This window comes from Pipistrellus kuhlii, unplaced genomic scaffold (assembly GCF_014108245.1).
Source record: "Pipistrellus kuhlii isolate mPipKuh1 unplaced genomic scaffold, mPipKuh1.p scaffold_m20_p_16, whole genome shotgun sequence".
Taxonomy (NCBI): Eukaryota; Metazoa; Chordata; class Mammalia; order Chiroptera; family Vespertilionidae; genus Pipistrellus; species Pipistrellus kuhlii.
The window spans coordinates 22,368,592-22,392,198 of NW_023425471.1; the positions used below are offsets into that span (position 1 = coordinate 22,368,592).

The following is a 23,607-nucleotide window of genomic DNA, read 5'->3' on the forward strand; positions in this document are numbered from 1 at the left end:
TTTATGGTTTCTTTTGCTGTACAGAAGCTTTTTATGTTGATGTAGTCCCATTTTTTTACTTTCTCTTTAGTTTCCATTGCCCTAGGAGCTATAGCAGTAAAGATATTGCTATGACATATATCTGATATTTTCCTGCCTATGTAGTCTTCTAATATTTTTATGGTTTTCCATATTACATTTACTAGTAAGTCCTTTAACCATTTTGAGTTGGTTTTTGTGAATGGTTTAAGTTGGTGATCTAGTTTAATTTTTTTGCATGTATTATATCTGACCAAATTTCCCAGCACCATTTATTAAAGAGACTGTTTTGACTCCATTATATACTCTTGCCTCCTTTGACAAATATTAATTGAGCATAATGGTTTGGGTCAATTTTTGGGTTCTCTGTTCTGTTTCATTGGTCTATATGTCTGTTGTTGTGCCCGTACCAGGCAGCTTTGAGAAATGTGGCTTTGTAATATAGCTTGATATCTGGTATTGTGATCCCTCCAACTTGTTCTTCTCAGGATTGCTGTGGCTATTCCGAGTTTTTTTTTTGTTTGTTTTTTTTAAATTCCAGATGAATTTTCGGAGAGTTTGTTCTAGGACTGTGAAATATGCCATTGGTATTTTAATTGGGAGTGCATTGAATCTATAGATTGCTTTCGGTAGCATGGACATTTTAATTATGTTGATTCTCCCAATCCATGAACACTGCATATAACATTTTATTTTTGTAACATTTTGTACATAAAGTATAGTAATACCCATTAAATATTATATATACTATAATGTTGACTCATATTTCTTAGTCTCTTTACACAATGAAGTATTGATATGCCTTTGCCAATTTGGCTCAGTAGATAGAGCATTGGCTTGTGGACTGAAGGGTCCCAGGATTGATTCTAATCAAGGGCACATGCCCAGGTTGTGGGCTTGATCCCCAGTGGGGGGCATGCAAGAGGCAGTAGATCATTGATTCTCTCCCATCATTGATATTTCTATCTCTGTCTCCTCCCTTCTGCTTTTAAATCAATAATATATATAAAGAAATATTGATAGTGAGTCTTATAAACATAAATTTCCAAATATGTATCACAATTGATTCTTTCATATAATTTTTCTTTATAAGGTCTCATCATTGTGTTATCTTTACTTAAATTAGGGAAATGACAACCATATGTATATAGAAATTGAAATGCATAATACATACAAAGAGTGGCTTCATGTGCAAGGTTGAAGAATACTTGTTTCCATAATTAGCTTCAGGTCTAGCTGTTTCCAGAGAGCCATTCCAATTATAAGATGCGTGGTTATAAGGAATATCTTCTTTGGGTTTGTGAAACATAAAGCTATTTAAAAAAATAAACATGAAATATTTTACCATACTTCAAATTTTGGATATTAACCCCTAATCATATGCATTGGAAAATATATTCTCTCATTCAGTGGGTTAGCTTTTCATTTTGTTGATGGTTTCCTTTATTTTGCAAAAACTTTTTAGTTTAGAAAACCAAGATGGCAGCATAGGTAAATGCCTAACTGCAGCCTTGCACAACAATTTCAAAAAATACAACTAAATACAAAATGGACATTATCCAGAACTACAGGAAAATTGACTGAATGGAAATTCTACAACTAGAAGGAAAGAGAAAACCAGAAGGAAAATCAGAGGAGCTGTAAAAGCCTAAGGTACAGAGACATGATGCGCACATGGGGAGAGGATGGAATCGGAGAGCATGGGGTGGCTGAGTGCCTGGATGGTGTTCCCTAGTGGGAAGGAGATAAAAGCTCTGGACTGTGCTGAACCCCAGTTACGACTGCACTGAACCCCAGTTCTGGGCGACACCCTGGAGACCCAGGCTCATACAGAGGGAACCTGGGCTGTAAGGTAGAGACTCAGGGGAGCAGCAAAAGGCAGAGCCCCGGAGACGCGCACATGAATGTGCGCAGAGGGTGGACTGTTGACTGTGCTGCTAGATTGCTCTAGCAGGAAGGAGACAAAAGCTCTGGACTATGCTGAGCCCCAGTTTTGGGCCAGAACCTGAGACCCAGGCTCATACAGAGGGAATTTGGGCTGTAAGGTGGAAACTCAGGGGAGTGACGAAAGGCAGAGCTCCAGAGGCGTGCACATGAATGTGCGCAGAGGACGGACTGCTGACTTTGCCACTGGATTGCCCTAGAGCACATGTGTCAAACACAAGGCCCGCGGGCCAAATCCGCCCCGCCAGGCCTTGCAATGTGGCCCGCACCGCGCTGTCATCACTGCACTCCGCTGCGTTTCCATCACAATGACAGTTTATGACTGTTCAGTAAACCATTTGGCCCGCGATTTAGGCTGGATTTTAGATTTTGGCCCCTTCTCTGATTGAGTTCGACACCCCTACCCTAGAGGGAAGGAGACAAAAGCTCCAGACTGCTCCGAACCTTACTTCCAACTGCACTGAACTCCAGTTCTGGGCCCAGTAGGGGAGAGACTAGACTGTCTGGTAGCAGGCAAAACTCGAGGGCGCCTTTCTCTCAGAGGTACTTGCAGCAAGTACCTAAGGACACCGAGGAACACTGAGACTCAGGAACCTCATAGGATGGGGCTGATGGGAAGCCAAGGCTGTAGGCTCAACCCTGAAACTCTGCCCCATCCAAGCTGAGCACAGAGGCTTTTGCAATTTTCCAAGTCTAGTCGAATAAGGCTGTCTCCAGGCATAGACACAGCTGATCTTCACAGCCAATTGGCCTGGAGGTCAGTTCCTCCCAGTGATACCAACAACAATCAAGACTTAACTACAACAAGGCTGTACACACAGTCCAAAAAGGGGTTCACCAAGAGTGTCTACCTCAGGTAACTGGGAGGCTGACCAACTGAATCATATAGGACACTTTAGCACACAAAGCCACCCTACCAACTCAGGGAAGCAGCGAAAATGCCGAGACAAGGAAACATCACAAATGAAAGAAATTGAGGACAACAAGTGACTGGATATAGATTTCAAAAACACAGTTGTAAGGTTTTTCAAGAATTTACTAGAAAAGGCCGATAAATTAAAGGAGACCTATGAGGATATGAAAAGAGATCAACTAGAAATAAAGAATACATTGTCTGAAATAGAAAATATTATGCAGAGTCCTAAAAACAGAATGGAAGATAGCAAGAATCAAGTCAAAGATTAGGAACATAAAAAGCCAGAAGACACTCCTCCACAGAAGCAAGAAGACAAGAGAATCTAGAAGGTTGAAGATAGTGTAAGAAACCTCTGGGACAACTTCAAGTGAACCAACATCAGAATTATGGGGTCCCAGAAGAGAGCAAGATACCGAAAACATATTAGAAGAAATAGTGACAGAAAACTTCCCCGACCTGGGGAAAGAAATAGACTTACAAGTCCAGGAAGTGCACAGAACCCCAAACAAAAGGAATCCAAAGAGGACCACACCAAGACACATCATAATTAAATCCCAAGAGCAAAAGACAAAGAGAGAATATTAAAAACAACAAGAGAAAAGCAGGTAGTTACCTATAAAGAAGCACCCATACGATTGTCAGCTGATTTCTCAACAGAAACCATGCAGGCCAGATGGGAATGGCAAGAAATATTCAAGGTAATGAATAACAAGAACCTACAGCCAAAATTACTCTACCCAGCAAAGCTATCACTCAGAATCGAAGGCCAATTAAAGAGCGTCACAAATAATAATAATAATAATAAAGCTAAAGGAGTTCGTCACCACCAAACCAGAATTATATGAATTGCTGAAGGGGGTTCTTTAGGAAGAGGAAGAAAATAAAGATAAAAATTATGATGAACAAATATGTAACTATCAACAAGTGAATCTAAAAATCAAGGGAACTAAAAAATCTGATGAGCAATATTAACTTGTGAATATAATAGAATCAGAGGTATGGAAGGGGAGTGGACTGACGATTCTCGGGGAAAAGGGGAGTGGTGGGTGTGGGAAGAGACTGAACATAAACTGTGCACCTATGGATGAGGACAATGAGGGGTGGGGAAAGAGCAGAGGGAGGGGTGGGAACCTGGTAGAGGGGAACAATGGAGGGGAAAAAAAGAACATTTGTAATAATATGAACAATAAAATTTTATTAAAAAAAACTTTTTAGTTTGATATAGTCCCATTTGTTTAGATTTTCTTTTGTTTCCTTTGCCCAATGATACTTAAAAACACACACAGAAAAACAACTCACGCAATGTTGAGTTGTGATGAAATAAATTGTTATCACTATATTCTATAGGTATCAAATGAATGGCATATAAACATCCAGAAGTCACATTAGGTTGAAATATAAGAAAATAATGAAATCTTCATAATACAAAGAGAACAAGTCTCTTATTATTTTATTTCTCACTAAAATTAGGGTTTTTGTTATGGAATATTTGCTATGTTCCTTTGCAGAATATCTGGGAAATTACTTTGACACTTAGATAAATGAAAGAAGCACAATTTAAAAATCTTACAGATTAATTTTAGTCAGTGCTGATTTTTTTTCCTCAGGAAGTATGTTAAAGAGTTATCTTCTACTCTGGCATGAACACAAGTATATATTAATAGTTCAAAATATTGTTATTTCTTACTGTGTTTCTTCCTATCTGTAATCCAAATTCCTACTGAAAAATAAATACATAATATTCTCTACTAAAATTCTTTCTAAGTAAAATCCTAATTTCTTTCTCTTTAAGTACTAGTATTTACAAGCTTTCACCTTCCCTTTATTTTATTTTATTTTTATTTATTATTATTTTTTAATAAACCTTTATTGTTCATATTATTACAAAAGTTCCTCATTTTTTCCCCCTCCACCAGGTTCCTACCCCACCCTCTGCCCTTTCCCCACCCCTCCTTGTCTTCATCCATAGGTGCACAGTTTATGTTCAGTCTCTTCCCGCACCCCCCACTCCTCTTTTCCCTGAGAATCATCAGTCCACTCCCCTTCCATACCTCTGATTCTATTACATTCAACAGTTAATATTATTCATCAGGTTTTTTAATTCCCTTTTTTTTTTTAATTGGCTTCCAAAAAGGAGTTTAAGGTCAAAAGGAGTTTCGGGTGTGCCCAGAACCTATTCATCAAAATTTGGGTAAGCTTCTTCTTTTTTGGTACAAGATTTAGCATAAGGAGACCTGGGTGAGTCCAGGTCCTATTTGTTTCTCATTCCAAGCACATGGATTAAGAAATCAGTACTGATAAGAGGATTCTGCCAGTGCCCTTGGTCTCAGTTGATAAGAATTAAAAGGATGTCCATGTGCCTTCTCAGGGGGCTCTCTACATCTCACCCTTTTTTTACTAATTAAAATAAAATTTAAACACAAATAATAGGGCTCTAAAATTAAAAACAATTGCAAACAATGCCAATGCAAAAACGAAACCACATACATGTTATTTTCAAAACTTGAATGTCAAGAGCAAAACTCTGGCTATTAAATAATAACAACAATGCCAATGCAAAACAACAAAATGAGAAATCAGAATTATGGACATATTATTATTTTTAGCTGCTAAATGAGTCTCTTTTGTTGCTGGTGTGGATTTACTTGGATTTGCTGCACACGACTTTGCAGAAGACTGGAAGCTAACAGATGCTAGCATGAGCAGGAACATGATTAAAGAAGTAGCTTCCATTTCAGTCTTTAATTTCTTCAGATGACTTCATGTTGGCACCTCAGTCCCTTGCGTAGCCTTCAGTTTTCTTCTCCCACTTTGCTGTCGTCTGGGCAACTCTCAGTCCTTTTGGGTGAAGGGACACAGGAGCTTCTGTGAGTCCATTGTGATGACGAACCTAACACTCTGGTACCCGAATTGGCTGCATTGCTCCTTCTTTCCTTTTATTTTGAACCCAGGGTTCGACCCCACAACACTCCGGGCCTGGCTGCTCCAGGCCTGGATGCTGCTCTGGGCCTGGATATTACTCCAGGCCTGGATGGTGCTGCTTGGAGCCTGGCTGCTCCAGGCCTGGCTGCTGCTTCGGGCTTGGCTGCTCCGGGCCTGGCTGCTGCTACTCTGGGTCTGGCTGCTCCGGGTCTGGCTGCTGCTACTCTGGGCCTGGCTGCTGCTACTCTGGGCCTGGCTGCTGCTACTCTGGGCCTGGCTGCTGCTCCAGGCCTGGATGCTGTTCCGGGATTGGCTGCTCTGGGTCTGGCTGCTCTGGGCCCGGCTGCTGCTTCTCCAGGCCTGGCTGTTCCGGGCCTGGCTGCTGCTGCTCCGGGCTTGGCCTCTCTGGGCCCGCCATTCTTCCATTTCTCCAGCTGGTCACATTCCAAGAGCCCCATCGGTCCCTCACAGCTCCCACCATCACGTTAATTGCTGATTATCAACCACCCAATACCTCCCTCCCGTGGGCCTGGATGATAGACGTCCCTCATACTTGTTTCAATCTTCAAATTGTTGTGGGAGTGGCACACCAGCTGTTCACCCACTCTGCCATCTTGGTTTCTTCTCCAATCATTACTCTCATTTTGATCTATTTCCTTGTCTCGGCATTTTCGCAGCTTCCCTGAGTTGGTAGCCTTAAAAGTCTCTGTGTTCTGCTTGTATGGGGTGGAGTTTCAGGGTGGAGCCTACAGCCTTGGTTTCCGTCAGCCATGCCGTATGCTTCTCCTGAGTCTCAGTTGTCCTTAGGGTCCTTTGGTATTCGCTGCAAGCACCTCTGAGAGTGAAGTGCCCTCGAGTTTCGCCCGCTACCAAACAGTCTAGTCTCTCCCCCAATGAGCCCGGAACTGGGGTTCAGTTCAGTTGGAAGTGGGATTGGAAGTGGGGTTAAGAGCAGTCTGGATCTTTTGTCTCCTTCCCACCAGGGCAATCCCACAGGACAGCCAACCGTCCTTTCTCTGCATGCAATGTGCGCACCTCCAGGACTTCCTTTTGCCACTCCCCTGGGTTCCGCCTTACAGCCCAAGCTTCCTCTGTGTGAGCCTGGGTCCCTGGGGTCTGGCCTACAACTGGGGTTAAGAGCAGTCGGAACTGGGGCCCAGCACAGTCTGCAGCTTTTGTCTCCTTCCCACTAGGGCAATCTAGCAGCAGAGTCAAAAGTCTGTCCTCTGTGCGCAATGTGCGCGCCTCCCAGGGCTCTGCCTTTCGCCGCTCCCCTGGGATTCCGCTTCACAGCCCAGGCTCCCTCTGGATGAGCCTGGGTCCCCAGGGTCAGGCCTAGAACTAGGGTTCTGTACTGTCGGGTCTGGGGTTTGGCACAATCCGAGCTTTTATCTCCTTCCCGCTAGGTAATGCCAGGCAGGCACTCAGCCGCCCCACCCCCTCCTCTCTGGCTCTGTCCTCTCCACACGCACAGCACACTGCGTGTCTCCATACCTTAGGCTTTTACAGCTCCTCTGATTTTCCTTCTGGTTTTATCTTTCCTTCTCATTGTAGAATTTCCAGTCATTCGACTTTCCTGTAGTTCTGGGTAATGTCCATTTTATATTTTAGTTGTATTTTATTGAAATTGTTGTGTGCGACTACGGTTAGGTGTTTACCTGTGCAGCCATCTTGGATCCTCTCACCTTCCCTTTTTTTTTTAGATAAACACTGTATTTATTTATTTATTTATTTATTTTATTGTTTAAAGTATTACACACAGTAGTACATATATCTCTTCTCCCCCCCCCCATTGACCTTCCCCAGCCTTCCCTACCTGCTTGTATCACCTTCCTTTTAAAAAGATAACTTACTTGTAATTTCTTTCAGAGAATTGTGTTGGTGGAGATGAAGGACTATCATGATGGACATTCTGAAGGGATAGGGTCCTCGGATTCTGCACACAGATTTTTTTAAGGAAAAAATGAAATGGTTAGCCATGATTTTAAGGAAAATTAGAAATACCATAGCATACATTGATTCTGTATATTAAAAATCTAAATGTCAAGTTCGCTCCAGGTCTAATCCCCAAAAAAAGACAAAGGTGTTGCTAAAAGGCAAATGTTTTGTATTATAATTATACCCAAGAAAGTTTCTCTATTTTTATAATTTTATCTATCTATCATCTATCTATCTATCATCTAACTATATATCTATCTATCTATCATCTATCATAAATCTATCACCTATCTATCATCTGTCTATCTATCATCTATCTATCTATCTATCTATCTATCTATCTATTTATCTATCTATCTTCTTCTTCTTCTTCTTCTTCTTCATCAAAATCATCATCATCATCATCATCTATCTAATCTATCTATCATATACCTACCTACCTGCAATGGGTAATGGCTAACTGAAGAGGAAATGCAAATGGAAGATACATTCCAGCTGCTATTCTAAGCATGAAGTGACCCTTCCAGCCAAAAGGATTAAATATAAATGCCACTTCCTATTGTGACTCTGTGTAAAACACTTATCCCCAAGGAAAATATAGTCCACAAAAGTAACTCAGACACAAATACACAGGGTGAATATAAAGACCTGCATCATCCAACAGCCATGGCATACTGCATGGACTCTTGAGTGAAGCTAATTCATATGAATAAATTAATAGAGACTTGGGAATTAAAGTCCAGCCTTGAGTAAGTGTTTATGCAGAGTAAATTGTAGTAAGTGGGCATTGAAGCAAGAAATTAACATGTTGACACAGACATGAGGCATATAACAGTGGATCCAGACCAGATTTACTCAGAGCCTATTCTTATATCCACACTGGTTATAGGTGGGTATATAACATTGTGACATGGCCATTTTGATGGAATCATATTGAAATCAAGGACATTTTACATAGCTACTTTGTTAGAGATATTTTGACATGGGGAAATTTATAAGGAATGTAAAATAATCCTCTGTACTTTTATTTTAAAAATTAAGCAGCCTGTAAAATACACATCATTATATCCTAAAATTCCAGTTCATGTCTACAACTACCCCTGGGGGTGGTTAATTTTGGATTGGTAATAATGTTAAAGATCAGATAAAGATTATGTAGCATCTAAAAGGGCAAACTAATATGGACAGAAAGAATGACACTGACCTTAGTCCTCAGTTAGTAATCTCTCCTTTCTCTTTGGGCTTTCTTTTCCTGCCTTCTTTTCTTAATCTTCTTTGCAATAAAAATGAAAAGCAGAAGAAAACACAGGAAAAATACCATTTTCCTTCAAAATGTGATTTCAGTAAGCTTTTTCTGACCCCTTTTCTTGTATCTATGGCCACTACTCTGACCTTTGCTCCTTGATGTCATAGTGGACAAAACCAAGAGTTCCTGGCCATTCTGTACATCAGTTCTTAAAGGGCCCAAACCTTTTTTTTTTTTTTTTTTTTTTTTTTTTTTTTTTTTTACTAGCATGCAGGAGAGTAATATACCTGATATGATGAAAAGAGGCCTACCTATAATTTGTATTTGGGGACCATAAACCAGATCCTCTAGCTTTGGCACTATTGCTATATTGAGGAGAAGGGTCTTATAAGAAGTTGGGAGGAGAGTCTCTCAGCATGTAAAAGATAAGGAGATAAGTATTTTCATCTTTTTTAAAAAAAGTTTATATATTTTCTTTATTGATTAAGGTATTACATATATGTCCCTATTCCTCCATTGCCCCCCAATCCTCTCTCATGCCCTCCCCCCCTAGTGTCTGTGTCATTGGTTATGCTTATATGGATGCATACAAGTCCTTTGGTTGATCTCTCCTCATTACTCCCACCCTCTCCTGTCTTCCCGCTGAGGTTTGATGGTCTGATCAATGCTTCTCTGACTCTGGATCTGTTTTTGTTCATCAGTTTATGTTGTTCATTATAACCCACAAGTGAGTAAAATCATGTGATATTTATTTTTCTCCAACTGACTAATTTTGCTTAGCACAATGCTCTCCTGGTTCATCAATGCTGTTGCAAATGGTAAGAATTCCTTCCTTTTTTACTGTAGTGTAGTATTCCATTGTGTAGATGTAATACATTTTTTTAAATCCACTCATCTGCTGATGCGCATTTAGGTTGTTCTTTACTTGTCATTTGTCGAGTTTTAGCCTAATTTAAAGTCATTATTCTAGACTTAGCCCTTGATTTCCATTAGGTAGTTGTAGCAAAGTGTTTCAGGCAGAACTTAGGAATAGAAAATTATAGAGAAGAAGGTAGGACCAGACTAATATTGTGATATTGTTTTAGCATCAGGCCCTAGCAGTAGTGGTGATAGTAGTGTGGCACTCTGTTATGAGCACATGGCGGTCCAGAAAAAAATAGCAGCTAGCTACTGAAGACGGTTTTTCCCCCCCCAAAATTAGTGGGCATTTTAAACCCGTGAAGTATAGTGATTATATAATTTATTGTGCAGACAAGAACATTTATGAATGTGACAGGAAAACTATTAATATTTGCATTGGAAAAACCAACAGAAAGTGGGACTATCCTGGTTACCCTACCTTGATATCACCATTGTTGGACCCAAAGCTGAGCTTCCTCATGTTTTTCAGAAACAGAATTAATGTAGCTTCCAATTTCTCTTATCAAAAGTATTTTTCTCAGCTTTTAGTCTCATTTCTAATATCATCTCTTTAAAGAATCTTTACTAACATTCCCATCTAGTGTTGTTCACCCTAAGTCAATATTAAATCACCCTGCTTATTGTTGTTAGAGAATTTATGACAATATGAAATTATCTTTTCTTGTTTGTCTGTCTCCTATTTCTTCTCTAATATAAGCTCCATGAGGACAAGACCTAATCTCAGGTACCAGTTTATCCTCATAGTAGGCGTTCAATAATTTTGTGGTGAATAAATGAAAAACAATATCTAATGAATACAACTGGGTGTACTTTTATGCTAAGGACCAAAGGGAATAACACTGGTTCCTTTTCATATGGAGTCTGAAATACATTTACTGTGACCCTATTCTTTAATGACCTCTTGATATATCTATCTTGAAAAAAATCAAGACCATCAGAGGAATAATGTGAACAATAAATAAGGTATAATGGATTCTCAATCAGAACCAGTCTACTGATTATCCAAATGCTTTTAATAGAGACTTGGGAATTAAAGTCCAGCCTTGGGTAAGTGTTTATGCAGAGTAAATTGTAGTAAGTGGGCATTGAAGCAAGAAATTAACATGTTGACACAGACATGAGGCATATAACAGTGGTTCCAGACCAGATTTACTCAGAGCCTATTCTTATATCCACACTGGTTATAGGTGGGTATATAACATTGTGACATGGCCATTTTGATGGAATCATATTGAAATCAAGGACATTTTACATAGCTACTTTGCTAGAGATATTTTGACATGGGGAAATTTACAAGGAATGTAAAATAATCCTCTGTACTTTTATTTTAAAAATTAAGCAGCCTGTAAAATATACATCATTATATCCTAAAATTCTAGTTCATGTCTACAACTACCCCTGGGGGTGGTTAATTTTGGATTGGTAATAATGTTAAAGATCAGATAAAGATTATGTAGCATCTAAAAGGGCAAACTAATATGGACAGAAAGAATGACACTGACCTTAGTCCTCAGTTAGTAATCTCTCCTTTCTCTTTGGGCTTTCTTTTCCTGCCTTCTTTTCTTAATCTTCTTTGCAATAAAAATGAAAAGCAGTAGAAAACACAGGAAAAACACCATTTTCCTTCAAAATGTGATTTCAGTAAGCTTTTTCTGACCCCTTCTCTTATATCTATGGCCACTACTCTGACCTTTGTTCCTTGATGTCATAGTGGACAAAACCAAGAGTTCCTGGCCATTCTGTACATCAGTTCTTAAAGGGCCCAAACCTTTTTTTACTAGCATACAGGAGAGTAATATACCTGATATGATGAAAAGAGGCCTACCTATAATTTGTATTTGGGGACCATAAACCAGATCCTCTAGCTTTGGCACTATTGCTATATTGAGGAGAAGGGTCTTATAAGAAGTTGGGAGGAGTGTCTCTCAGCATGTAAAAGATAAGGAGATAAGTTTTCTCATCTTTTTAAAAAAAGTTTATTTATTTTCTTTATTGATTAAGGTATTACAAATGTGTCCCTATTCCTCCATTGCCCCCCAATCCTCTCTCATGCCCTCACCCCCTAGTGTCTGTGTCATTGGTTATGCTTATATGGATGCATACAAGTCCTTTGGTTGATCTCTCCTCATTACTCCCACCCTCTCCTGACTTCCCGCTGAGGTTTGATGGTCTGATCAATGCTTCTCTGACTCTGGATCTGTTTTTGTTCATCAGTTTATGTTGTTCATTATATCCCACAAGTGAGTAAAATCATGTGATATTTATCTTTCTCCAACTGACTAATTTTGCTTAGCATAATGCTCTCCAGGTTCATCAATGCTGTTGCAAATGGTAAGAATTCCTTCCTTTTTTACTGCAGTGTAGTATTCCATTGTGTAGATGTAATACATTTTTTTAAATCCACTCATCTGCTGATGGGCATTTAGGTTGTTTTTTACCTGTCATTAGTCCAGTTTTAGCCTAATTTAAAGTCATTATTCTAGACTTAGCCCTTGATTTCCATTAGGTAGTTGTAGCAAAGTGTTTCAGGCAGAACTTAGGAATAGAAAATTATAGAGAAGAAGGTAGGACCAGACTAATATTGTGATATTGTTTTAGCATCAGGCCCTAGCAGTAGTGGTGATAGTAGTGTGGCACTCTGTTATGAGCACATGGCGGTCCAGAAAAAAATAGCAGCTAGCTACTGAAGACGGTTTCCCCCCCCCCCCAAAATTAGTGGGCATTTTAAACCCGTGAAGTATAGTGATTATATAATTTATTGGGCAGACAAGAACATTTATGAATGTGACAGGAAAACTATTAATATTTGCATTGGAAAAACCAACAGAAAGTGGGACTATCCTGGTCACCCTACCTTGATATCACCATTGTTGGACCCAAAGCTGAGCCTCCTCATGTTTTTCAGAAACAGAATTAATGTAGCTTCCAATTTCTCTTATCAAAAGTATTTTTCTCAGCTTTTAGTCTCATTTCTAATATCATCTCTTTAAAGAATCTTTACTAACATCCCCATCTAGTGTTGTTCACCCTAAGTCAATATTAAATCACCCTGCTGATTGTAGTTAGAGAATTTATGACAATATGAAATTATCTTTTCTTGTTTGTCTGTCTCCTATTTCTTCTCTAATATAAGCTCCATGAGGACAAGACCTAATCTCAGGTACCAGTGTATCCTCACAGTAGGCGTTCAATAATTTTGTGGTGAATAAATGAAAAACAATATCTAATGAATACAACTGGGTGTACTTTTATGCTAAGGACCAAAGGGAATAACACTGGTTCCTTTTCATATGGAGTCTGAAATACATTTACTGTGATCCTATTCTTTAATGACATCTTGATATATCTATCTTGAAAAAAATCAAGACCATCAGAGGAATAATGTGAACAATAAATAAGGTATAATGGATTCTCAATCAGAACCAGTCTACTGATTATCCAAATGCTTTTAATAGAGACTTGGGAATTAAAGTCCAGCCTTGAGTAAGTGTTTATGCAGAGTAAATTGTAGTAAGTGGGCATTGAAGCAAGAAATTAACATGTTGACACAGACATGAGGCATATAACAGTGGATCCAGACCAGATTTACTCAGAGCCTATTCTTATATCCACACTGGTTATAGGTGGGTATATAACATTGTGACATGGCCATTTTGATGGAATCATATTGAAATCAAGGACATTTTACATAGCTACTTTGCTAGAGATATATTGACGTGGGAAATTTATAAGGAATGTAAAATAATCCTCTGTACTTTTATTTTAAAAATTAAGCAGCCTGTAAAATATACATCATTATATCCTCAAATTCCAGTTCATGTCTACAACTACCCCTGGGGGTGGTTAATTTTGGATTGGTAATAATGTTAAAGATCAGATAAAGATTATGTAGCATCTAAAAGGGCAAACTAATATGGACAGAAAGAATGACACTGACCTTAGTCCTCAGTTAGTAATCTCTCCTTTCTCTTTGGGCTTTCTTTTCCTGCCTTCTTTTCTTAATCTTCTTTGCAATAAAAATGACAAGCAGAAGAAAACACAGGAAAAACACCATTTTCCTTGAAAATGTGATTTCAGTAAGCTTTTTCTGACCCCTTCTCTTGTATCTATGGCCACTACTCTGACCTTTGCTCCTTGATGTCATAGTGGACAAAACCAAGAGTTCCTGGCCATTCTGTACATCAGTTCTTAAAGGGCCCAAACCTTTTTTTTTTTTTTTTTTTTTTTTTTTTACTAGCATGCAGGAGAGTAATATACCTGATATGATGAAAAGAGGCCTACCTATAATTTGTATTTGGGGACCATAAACCAGATCCTCTAGCTTCGGCACTATTGCTATATTGAGGAGAAGGGTCTTATAAGAAGTTGGGAGGAGAGTCTCTAGGCATGTAAAAGATAAGGAGATAAGATTTTTCATCTTTTTAAAAAAAGTTTATTTATTTTCTTTATTGATTAAGGTTATTACATATGTGTCCCTATTCCTCCATTGCCCCCCAATCCTCTCTCATGCCCTCCCCCCCTAGTGTCTGTGTCATTGGTTATGCTTATATGGATGCATACAAGTCCTTTGGTTGATCTCTCCCCATTACTCCCACCCTCTCCTGTCTTCCCGCTGAGGTTTGATGGTCTGATCAATGCTTCTCTGACTCTGGATCTGTTTTTGTTCATCAGTTTATGTTGTTCATTATATCCCACAAGTGAGTAAAATCATGTGATATTTATCTTTCTCCAACTGCCTAATTTTGCTTAGGATAATGCTCTCCAGGTTCATCAATGCTGTTGCAAATGGTAAGAATTCCTTCCTTTTTTACTGCAGTGTAGTATTCCATTGTGTAGATGTAATAAATTTTTTTCATCCACTCATCTGCTGCTGGGCACTTAGGTTGTTTTTTACCTGTCATTTGTCCAGTTTTTGCCTAATTTAAAGTCATTATTTTTGACTGCCTATCTTTTGGTACCTTTGTGCCCCCTTAAGGAGGATAAGAATGAGAAATACAATTTGATACTCAAACTCATTGATTATGTTTCCATTAGCAGATTTAATCAAAAGTTCCTTGGAGGAAACATATTCTGACAGGAAATTTGATTTTTTGTTGTTGTTTAGAGATTTAATATATCCACATTTACCCCTGTGTCATTTTTTAATCAAGACTAAAGATAATTAAGCATTAAGTATTTAAGATCTGGCAAATAGTAGTCACCTATGCAAGGAATAAGTGAGTCAAAGAAATGAAAGGGAAAGAGATCATAGTCTTCAACCCCCTGTCCAACGATCATAAAAGGACTGTTTCCCCCCACCCCTACATCCCAAATAATAGCCTTTTCACTAAACATAGTTACTCTAGGCCCGCTTTGAGTTCTTTTGGATCAGTTGTGAAGAGAATTTTAACTTTGTCAGCGTTATTTAATTTATGCTAGACTGGCCTGCAAAATTCAGAGAAAAGTTTAAAACTTATAACTGAAAAAACCCTTATCCATAGATATATATAAATAGGATTAAAACAACTCTTTAAGAGCACAACTTTAAAACAACCAAGTATTTATTAATACACAATACAATATTTAAAGTAGCATAATAGAGCCACAATTTCCTTTAAAAGTTCGTGTTAATTAATACTTTGTAGTTGATGTTTAAATTACCTCTAGCCAAAAGCACAGAAGTCTAATGAAAGTAAATACTTCAAAATTTTGAGGAATATTTTTCTTTATATAAAATACACACATACACATGCATTTATGTGAGTGTGTTGGAAGCTGCATTGAAATATTAAAATACAGTCACCTCCCTGGGGTTCTAGTAAGTACCACGATTCCATGAAACAGTACCCCGAGGTACTATAAACCAGAAAGAGTGAATGTATCTGCCAAAGATACACATTTTACAACTGTTGAATAATTTAAATCCTGGGAGAATATGACTCATGTTAATCACAATTTCCTCCATTGGCACTACATCTAATAGAGAAACCATATGTTTTAAACTTTTCTAGGAAAAACACTGACTTCTTTTCACTCATATGTGGAATCTATGAACAAAATAAACTAAAAAACAAACTAGAAAGAAACTCACAGAGAGAAAACAGACCGGCAGCTGTCATAGGAGAGGGGTGTTGTGGGTAAAAATTTTGAAGGGGTTCTAGATTGACTACCATCAATAAATGAACAAGTAACAAGTGTTGGCAAGGATATGGAGAAAAGAGAACCCTAGTACACTGCTAGTGGGAATACAAACTGGTACAGCTATTATGGAAAACAATATGGAGTTTGCTCAAAAATTAAAATGGAACTGCCATTAGACCCAGTGATCCCACTTCTGAGAATATATCCTAAGAACCCTGCAACACCAATCAGAAAGAATATAGGCACCCCTATGTTGATAACAGTATCATTTACAACAGCGAAGATCTAGAAACAGCCCAAGTACCCACCAGTAAATTAGTGTAAAAAAAGAAAGTGGTGGTACATCTACACAATAGAATACTATGTGGCTATAAAAATGAAGGAGATCTGCCGAAACCGGTTTGGCTCAGCGGTAGAGCGTCCGTCTGCGGACTGAGGAGTCCAGGGTTGGATTCTGGTCAAGGGCATGTACGTTTGTTGTGGGCACATCCCCAGTAGGGGATGTGCAAGAGGCAGCCTGTCGATGTTTCTCTCTCATCGACATTTCTAGCTCTCTGTTTCCCTTCCTCTCTGTAAAAAATCAATAAAATATATTTTTTAAAAAATGAAGGAGATCTTACCCTTTATAATAGCATGAATGGACCTGGAGGTTATTATGCTAAGCAAAATAAGCCAGTTAGAGAAAGGCAAAAAATCACATGATCTCACTTATATGTGGAATCTAATGAACAAAACAAACTGATGAACAAAATAGATCCAGAGGCATGGATGCATGGAATATACTGACAGATCTCAGAAGGAAGAAGGTGTGGAGATGGCAAGAGATTAACCAAAGAACATATATGCATATATGTATAACCAAATGGACACAGGCAATATGGAAGCAAGATATTTGGGTGGGACAGCAGTTGGATGGAGGGGGCAAAGAGAGGGGGAAATGGGGACATCTGCAATTCTGTCGATGATAAATAAATGACTAAAATAAAATGAAATAAATGTATCTCCCTAAAAGGTGAAGGGATTATGCAAAACCAAACCAAAACAAAACAAAACAACACACCCTCATCGACACAGACAAAGTATGGTGACTACCAGAGGGAAAGGGGGGTGGAGGAGATAGTAGAGGGTATTGGGGGGGGGGTAATGATGATAGGAGATTTGACTTGGGGTGGTGAATACACAATACAATATACAAGTGATGTATTATATTATTGTACCCCTGAAACCTATATAATTTTATTAAGTAACTAGTAGCCATGCACACGAATCCGTGCACCAATAGCTCTCTGCGGGACCTGGTTGCTCTGTGCTCACTGCCCAGAGGCTCTCTGTGGCCCAGAGGTCCATCCGTGGCTGGGTGTGGAATGCTTGTCTCGTTGCTGGGGCAACAACGCAAGCATTCAGAGATCATAATAATCTTGCCACTCAGTGTATGTTAGAGGCCGGGTGCTGTGGAGAGCCTCTGGGCAATGGGCATGGAGTGGCGGGAGGGGATGGGGGGAGGTCCTTGCTCCTTTTGTATATTTTTCCACTTCAATATAAAGTATATTGTTAGGATTTTATTAGTGGTTTCATATGTGGCTTTAAAAGAAAAAGGCTTTGATTTCTTCCACAGTTCACAGTTCTCCAATGAGACTTGTATGGAAATCATATAGTCCTGGGATGTTTTGAATAACCAAATGCTCTTTAGTAGATTAAGTCTTTCAATGCAACTGTAGTAAATAAGCATCTGCATGCTTAGCTATATTATCAATATATCCTGGAACCAAAGTAAGATGGTTTTCTTTTTCCCACAATCTGCTTAATTGTTGTTTTAAAATCTGAATATTTCCATAATTTATAGTTTCTGTTTTTGGATGATACTTCTGATTTCTACCTTTTTGTGACCGCTTTAAGTCAGTTTAAACCAACTATTATATATTCTTCAAATTTGCTTTTAAGTAGTGACTTTATAAGAGGCAACAAGTCTACACAGCAGCTGAGTGAGATGTATTGTTTTTCTTCCTACAAACTATTGGTAAACACAGTAAGGCAATTCACCGCCACTCCAAGATCTTCTATCTTTACCAAATAAGTTAGAAGTTCATTTATACTTTGCTTTTTCCAGAAAGTTAAAGCTACATTCAATCTAAAATTCCTGTTGAACAAAACTTGTGCCCTTGTTTCATAATCCTAAGAAACCTCAGGGGGAAAAAAAAATAACTGTATTTTGATGATGCACTTTCTGTCTGTGAAGAACCAGAGTCACTGGAGTTAAGCAAATATGTTCAACTATCATGGTGTAATTTTTCAGGTTGGTGGCCTGCACAAGCCAGTTCATTTTATTTATTTGGCATGTCACAGCCCCCACTTCCAGAGGATTGTTTCTTTTTAAAACAAGAATTTGGAAAAGGGTAATGAACTTTTTTTTTCTGTGGTAGATCACCTTACGTAGTTTATCTGAGCTTTTCACAATGTGTCCAACTGTTCTACTTATGTAAGCCACCAATTGTTTTGGAAATTTCTTAAACTCCTTCATGTTCTTATTAGTTAAATTAGAGATTCTTTTCCCAGGACAATCAATGGAATGATTCTCAATATTATTATAAAAGTTCAGTTTGTTTGTTTTTTTAACATTGTGGGTTTCAGATGCCATAATCTCTTAAATACCAGCACCATATGGTTCTGTGGTGCCTCAGTACAGTCCTGGCACTGACCAACTGAAGCCTAGAGAGTCCCTGGGCTCCAGGATGAGCCTCATTCAGGGCCATCAAATGAAGCCATGGGCGGAGTGCTAGGATTGCTCCCCCGTGGGTGTCTTTCAGACTCCACCCATTGCTCCCATTTATATATTTTCTTTAGAGAAATCAATTTGACAAAATTGTAATTAGGTTATTTATGTTTTATTTATGAGTTTTAGGAGCTCTTTATTCTAGATACAAGTCCTTTATTAGACACTAGAGGCCCATTGTACAAAGATTTGTGCAATAGGCCTTCCTTCACCTGGCTGCTGGCACTGGTTTTCCTCTGACACCTGGGACCCAGGCCTTTGCTCCGGCCTGAGCCTTCAGTCTTCATTCCAGCTGGAGTGCCACTCCTGTAGCTCCCTCTGCCCCTTGCCCTCCTCCTCGTAGCAGGCATCATGCCCTGCTGCTCCGCACCTGCATGCGTGCTGCCCAGAGGCACAGAACAGCTGGGGGACATGGCTGCAGTCATCTTTGTCAGGTTAATTTGCATACTCACTCCTGATTGGCTGGTGGATGTCACAAAGTGATGGTCAATTTGCATATTTTTCTTTTATTAGTGTAGATATGACTTACCAAAAAAAAAGGTTAGAGCTGTCTTTGTACTTTCCTGATGATGTCCTTTGGAGCACAAAGTGTATATTTTGATTATTTCCAATTTAACTACCGTGTTTCCCCCAAAATAAGACATCCTCTGAAAATAAGACCTAGCACATGGAAAGATAAGACATCTTCTGAAAATAAGACCTAGCGCAACTTTGGGAGAAAAAATTAATATAAGACACTGTCTTATTTTTGGGGAAACGGTATTTTTTTCTTTCATCATCAGTGCTTTGGTGTCATATCTAATAAACTATTGCTTAAACCAAAGTCATGAAGATCTATACCTGTTTTCTTCTTTGAAGAGTTGTATGGTTTTAGCTCTTACATTTAAGCCTTTGATCTATTCTGAGTTAATTATTGTATACTATTATAGAGGCCAGATACACAAAATCCACATGGCCCACCCCTGCAGCTGCCTCTGCCATGGCCCCACCACCAGGGTTTCAGCCAGAAGGTCTTACAGAAGAACATCCAGTCTAATTAGCATATTAGGCTTTTATTATTATAGATGCTGTCAGGTGTCCAATTTCATTCTTTTGCATGTGAACATACCATTGTCCCAGAACAGTTTTTTAAGAAGACTATTATTTCTTTCCTTGAATTGTGTTGGTGCCCTATTGAAAATCAATTGACTGTAATGTGATAGTTTATTTCAAAATAATTAATTCTATTCCATTGATATATGTGTCTATCCTTATGTCAGTACCTCATCATCATGATTATAGTAGGATTATTGAGCAATGTGAATATTCTTTGTTCTTTATCAAGATTTTTTTGGCTATTTTTGTTCCCTTGCATTTTCATACTTTATGTCATATTTTAGAGTCACAATGTCCCTTTCTTCTAGAAAGGCAGTTGGATATTTGATAGAGCTTAAATTGAATTTGTATATCAATTTGAGGAGTATTGCTATTAGTCTTTCAATTCATGAACATGGGATGTCTTTCTATTAAGGTCTTCTTTACTTTGATTCAACAATATTTTATAATTTTGTACACTTCTTTTATTAAACTTATTCTTAAATATTATATTCATTTTGATGATATTTTAATTATAGTTATTTTCATAATTTAATACTAGGATTTTTTATTGATATATATAGATATACAATTGATTTGTGTATATTATTCTTGTATCCCACTCAATTTCAACCTGAGTTTATAGCCAATCTCTTGGCTAGTGTGGGCTTGTAGGAATGTGTTGAGTATGCTATGCTTCCCCCTTTAAGAGCTAAACCTCTGTATTTTTTTTCCTCCAGTATTGAGGAATGCAAATATTTATAAAATAATTTAACTACTTCTAATCCAATAGTCATGTGTTCATTGTGATCTTTGTAAAATGCGATTCTAAAGATGCCCCTAATTTTCTGAGGAATAACAAAATTATTTGTATGTAAACAAATCTTACCTACTTCCTCCAGTTTCAATGAGAAATATGACCTTCCTTCTAAGTCCTGCATCCTATCTTCAGTTCTTTGACCTTACATTTTCTCAGGAATAACATTATTTCTTGAGTTCTGCACACTCCATCTTCTTAGAAGTATGGACCACACTACCTCCACTCCTTTACTACTCACTCTCTTCTCAATATCCTACTATCTGACTCTGTCTTCCATCAGTCTACTTAAAATGTCTAGATCTCAGAAGAATAGCTTCAGTTAAAATCAAAGATTTGGAAGTCATTTATTCTCATAGTTTTAATTAGCATCTCCTTGGTGATGTGTCCCAAATAAATATTTATATCCAAGTCCTTTCTCCTAAGCTGCAGACCTACTGTATGTCGTCACCCTCATGACCCACAAGTTTGTGATATTTAACAGGGGTAAAACTTTTGTCTTCACATATGTTCTCTTTTATTCCTAGTCTTAGAGAATGATATACCCAGCACCCAAATCATTAGCCAAAACACCCAGTTACCCAAATCAGAAATCTAAAACTGTATACTGGACTCTCCCTTAACTCACATCTTATCAGATCTATTGATTTTATGTTTACAAAACACTTTTCAGTTCCTTTAGTAGTAAATCATTTCAGATCATGATCAGCTTTTGCCTTGATTATAACTGTTGTCTCTGTTTGCAATCTTTTCAACTTTTTCTTTCACTCACATCCATTGTGCACACAATAGCCAGTGATATTTCTAAAATGCAAATGTGATCATGACACTCTTCTATTTAAGATTCTTCAATTATTCTTCCCAATTCCTCATCCACTGTCAAAATCTTCAGGATGAAATTCCTTACCATGAGTTAGATAATCTTTGAACTGGACCATGGTTTTTTATTCCAGTGTTCTCTGTGTTCTAAATATAGTGAAATTTGCATATAACATATGTAGTTATTCAGGTAAGCCACATTTTCACTCATTTCTATGCCTTTTTTTATAGGCTCTTGCACCTGGATTATCTATTCTGTTTCTTTTCCTCAATAAATCCTACTCGTTTCTGGGAAGTCTTCCTTAACAATGTCTGGGTGAGGCACATATGAGATCATATAGCATCCTGTTAGTACTTCTTGATTACAGAAGTGATAACATTGTTTTGCTTCTGTTTTTCTCCCCACCCGACTATGAGTTTGAGTACTATTAGTCTCCTGATGCTTGCATATCTTTCAAAAATACACAAGTCCCACTAAAGCTACACCATTGCTTGCCTTTAACTAAAACTGTTTTTATTATCTTTAGTTTTATTTTCCCACTTTAAAAAAATAAAAACATTAAGAGTAGAGTGGAGATCAAATAATTAATATTAAAACTGTTGCCCATGACTTAAAAACACATGCATATGTGTTTTATTTGTGGTGTTTGGTTTATAATTCATTTACAAAATAGCATCTGCAAACATACACAAATCATCTAATATGTAATTGTCGAAGGCTTACTACTGTGTTTCCCCGAAAATAAGACATCCTCCAAAAATAAGACCTACTTACAGGTTTCCTTCTGAGTGAAATATAAGGCATCCCCCTGAAAATAAGCCCCCCCCCCAGGCTAAACATGAGAGATTCGGTCCACTGATTCTGAAAGAAATGGAGTCACAAGAAATTCACCAGGAAATTCAGGAATTGGATTGTTATGATGATGTTCCAGAAGATGATGACATGATTGTCATTGAATAAATGAGTAAATTCTTGATACTGTAGGATTCACAGTTTGTCTGGTTTGTGTTGACAACTACCGTACTACCATACCGTATATAGGTAATAAATTTCCTTTATTTTAATTTAACAATAAATGTGTACCATATTCTTCTTCATGGAAAAATAAGACATCCCCTGAAAATAAGACCTAGCGCATCTTTGGGAGCAAAAATTAGTATAAGACACTGTCTTATTTTTGGGGAAACAGGGTAGGTCCTAGGCATTTTGCTTAGCACTAGGTATAAAGAATATAGGTGTATATCCTAATGATTCAATGTAGTGTACACTATAGAAGCAATGTGTAAGAGATGCTGTGGGTGAAAGTGGACAAAAAAAAAAATACTGTTTAGAAGGAGAAACCAAGATGGTGGCATAGGTAAACACAAGTATTTGTATCCTCTAACAATGAAATCAAAACCACAACTAAAATACAGAAAAACCATCATTCAGAAATACCTGAAATCTGGCTGAATGGAAGTCCTACAACCATATATTTAAAGATGAAAGCACATTGAGACTGGTAGGAGGTGTGGAAGCACGGAATGGTCTGGTCTGACACTCAAATGTGGTGTATTTTTAATTGGGAGGGATATCTTGGCTGAGGAGGCTCCCCAGAAGCAAAGGCTTCAAACCCCAGAATGGACCCCTCAGTCCAGGATTCTAGTGCTGGGAAGAGAAGCCCTGTAACTCCGGGCTATAAAACCCTGTGGGGATAGTGGCTGAGAGACAGGGAGGCTGCTGGAGACCCAGATAGTTCCTCTCAAACGATTAACACATAGACTTACTAGGATTCACTCCTTTTGAGCACCAGCACTGGGTAAAAGGCTTAGCAGGGTGTGGGGGATGGAGGAACAGTGACATATGGGAAGGAACTGGATTGCCTGGCATTGGGATAAGAACCCTGGGGCAGCTTTATCCCAGACAGAGCTGCTCTCAGGGGTCATTGTTCCTGTGCTAAGACCTCCCCTACCACAGAGCTGACTGGCAGGCACCGTGTATGAGTCTCCCATCAACCTGGTTCACACTATTCCTCCCAAACTGTGATTCCCTATGAACCCCCACTCCATTTACAGCCCCACCCAAGCTATATGCAGAGGCTTTTTCATATGAATGGCCTGTT

At 38.4% G+C, this 23,607-nt stretch overlaps 1 protein-coding gene and 1 pseudogene across 1 annotated transcript in view; both read right to left on the reverse strand.

The window, feature by feature from the left end:
- LOC118720054 overlaps positions 1 to 23,607 on the reverse strand; it is a 65,040-nt gene that overhangs the window by 10,438 nt on the left and 30,995 nt on the right. The window contains exons 5-6 of the mRNA XM_036440010.2: positions 7,654 to 7,736; positions 1,193 to 1,331 (exon numbers count right to left, since the gene is read on the reverse strand). Of these exons, the coding sequence (XP_036295903.1) occupies positions 1,193 to 1,331; positions 7,654 to 7,736 (222 nt within the window). The remainder of the gene's footprint in view (positions 1 to 1,192; positions 1,332 to 7,653; positions 7,737 to 23,607) is intronic.
- On the reverse strand, positions 17,591 to 18,660 carry LOC118720053 (annotated as a pseudogene).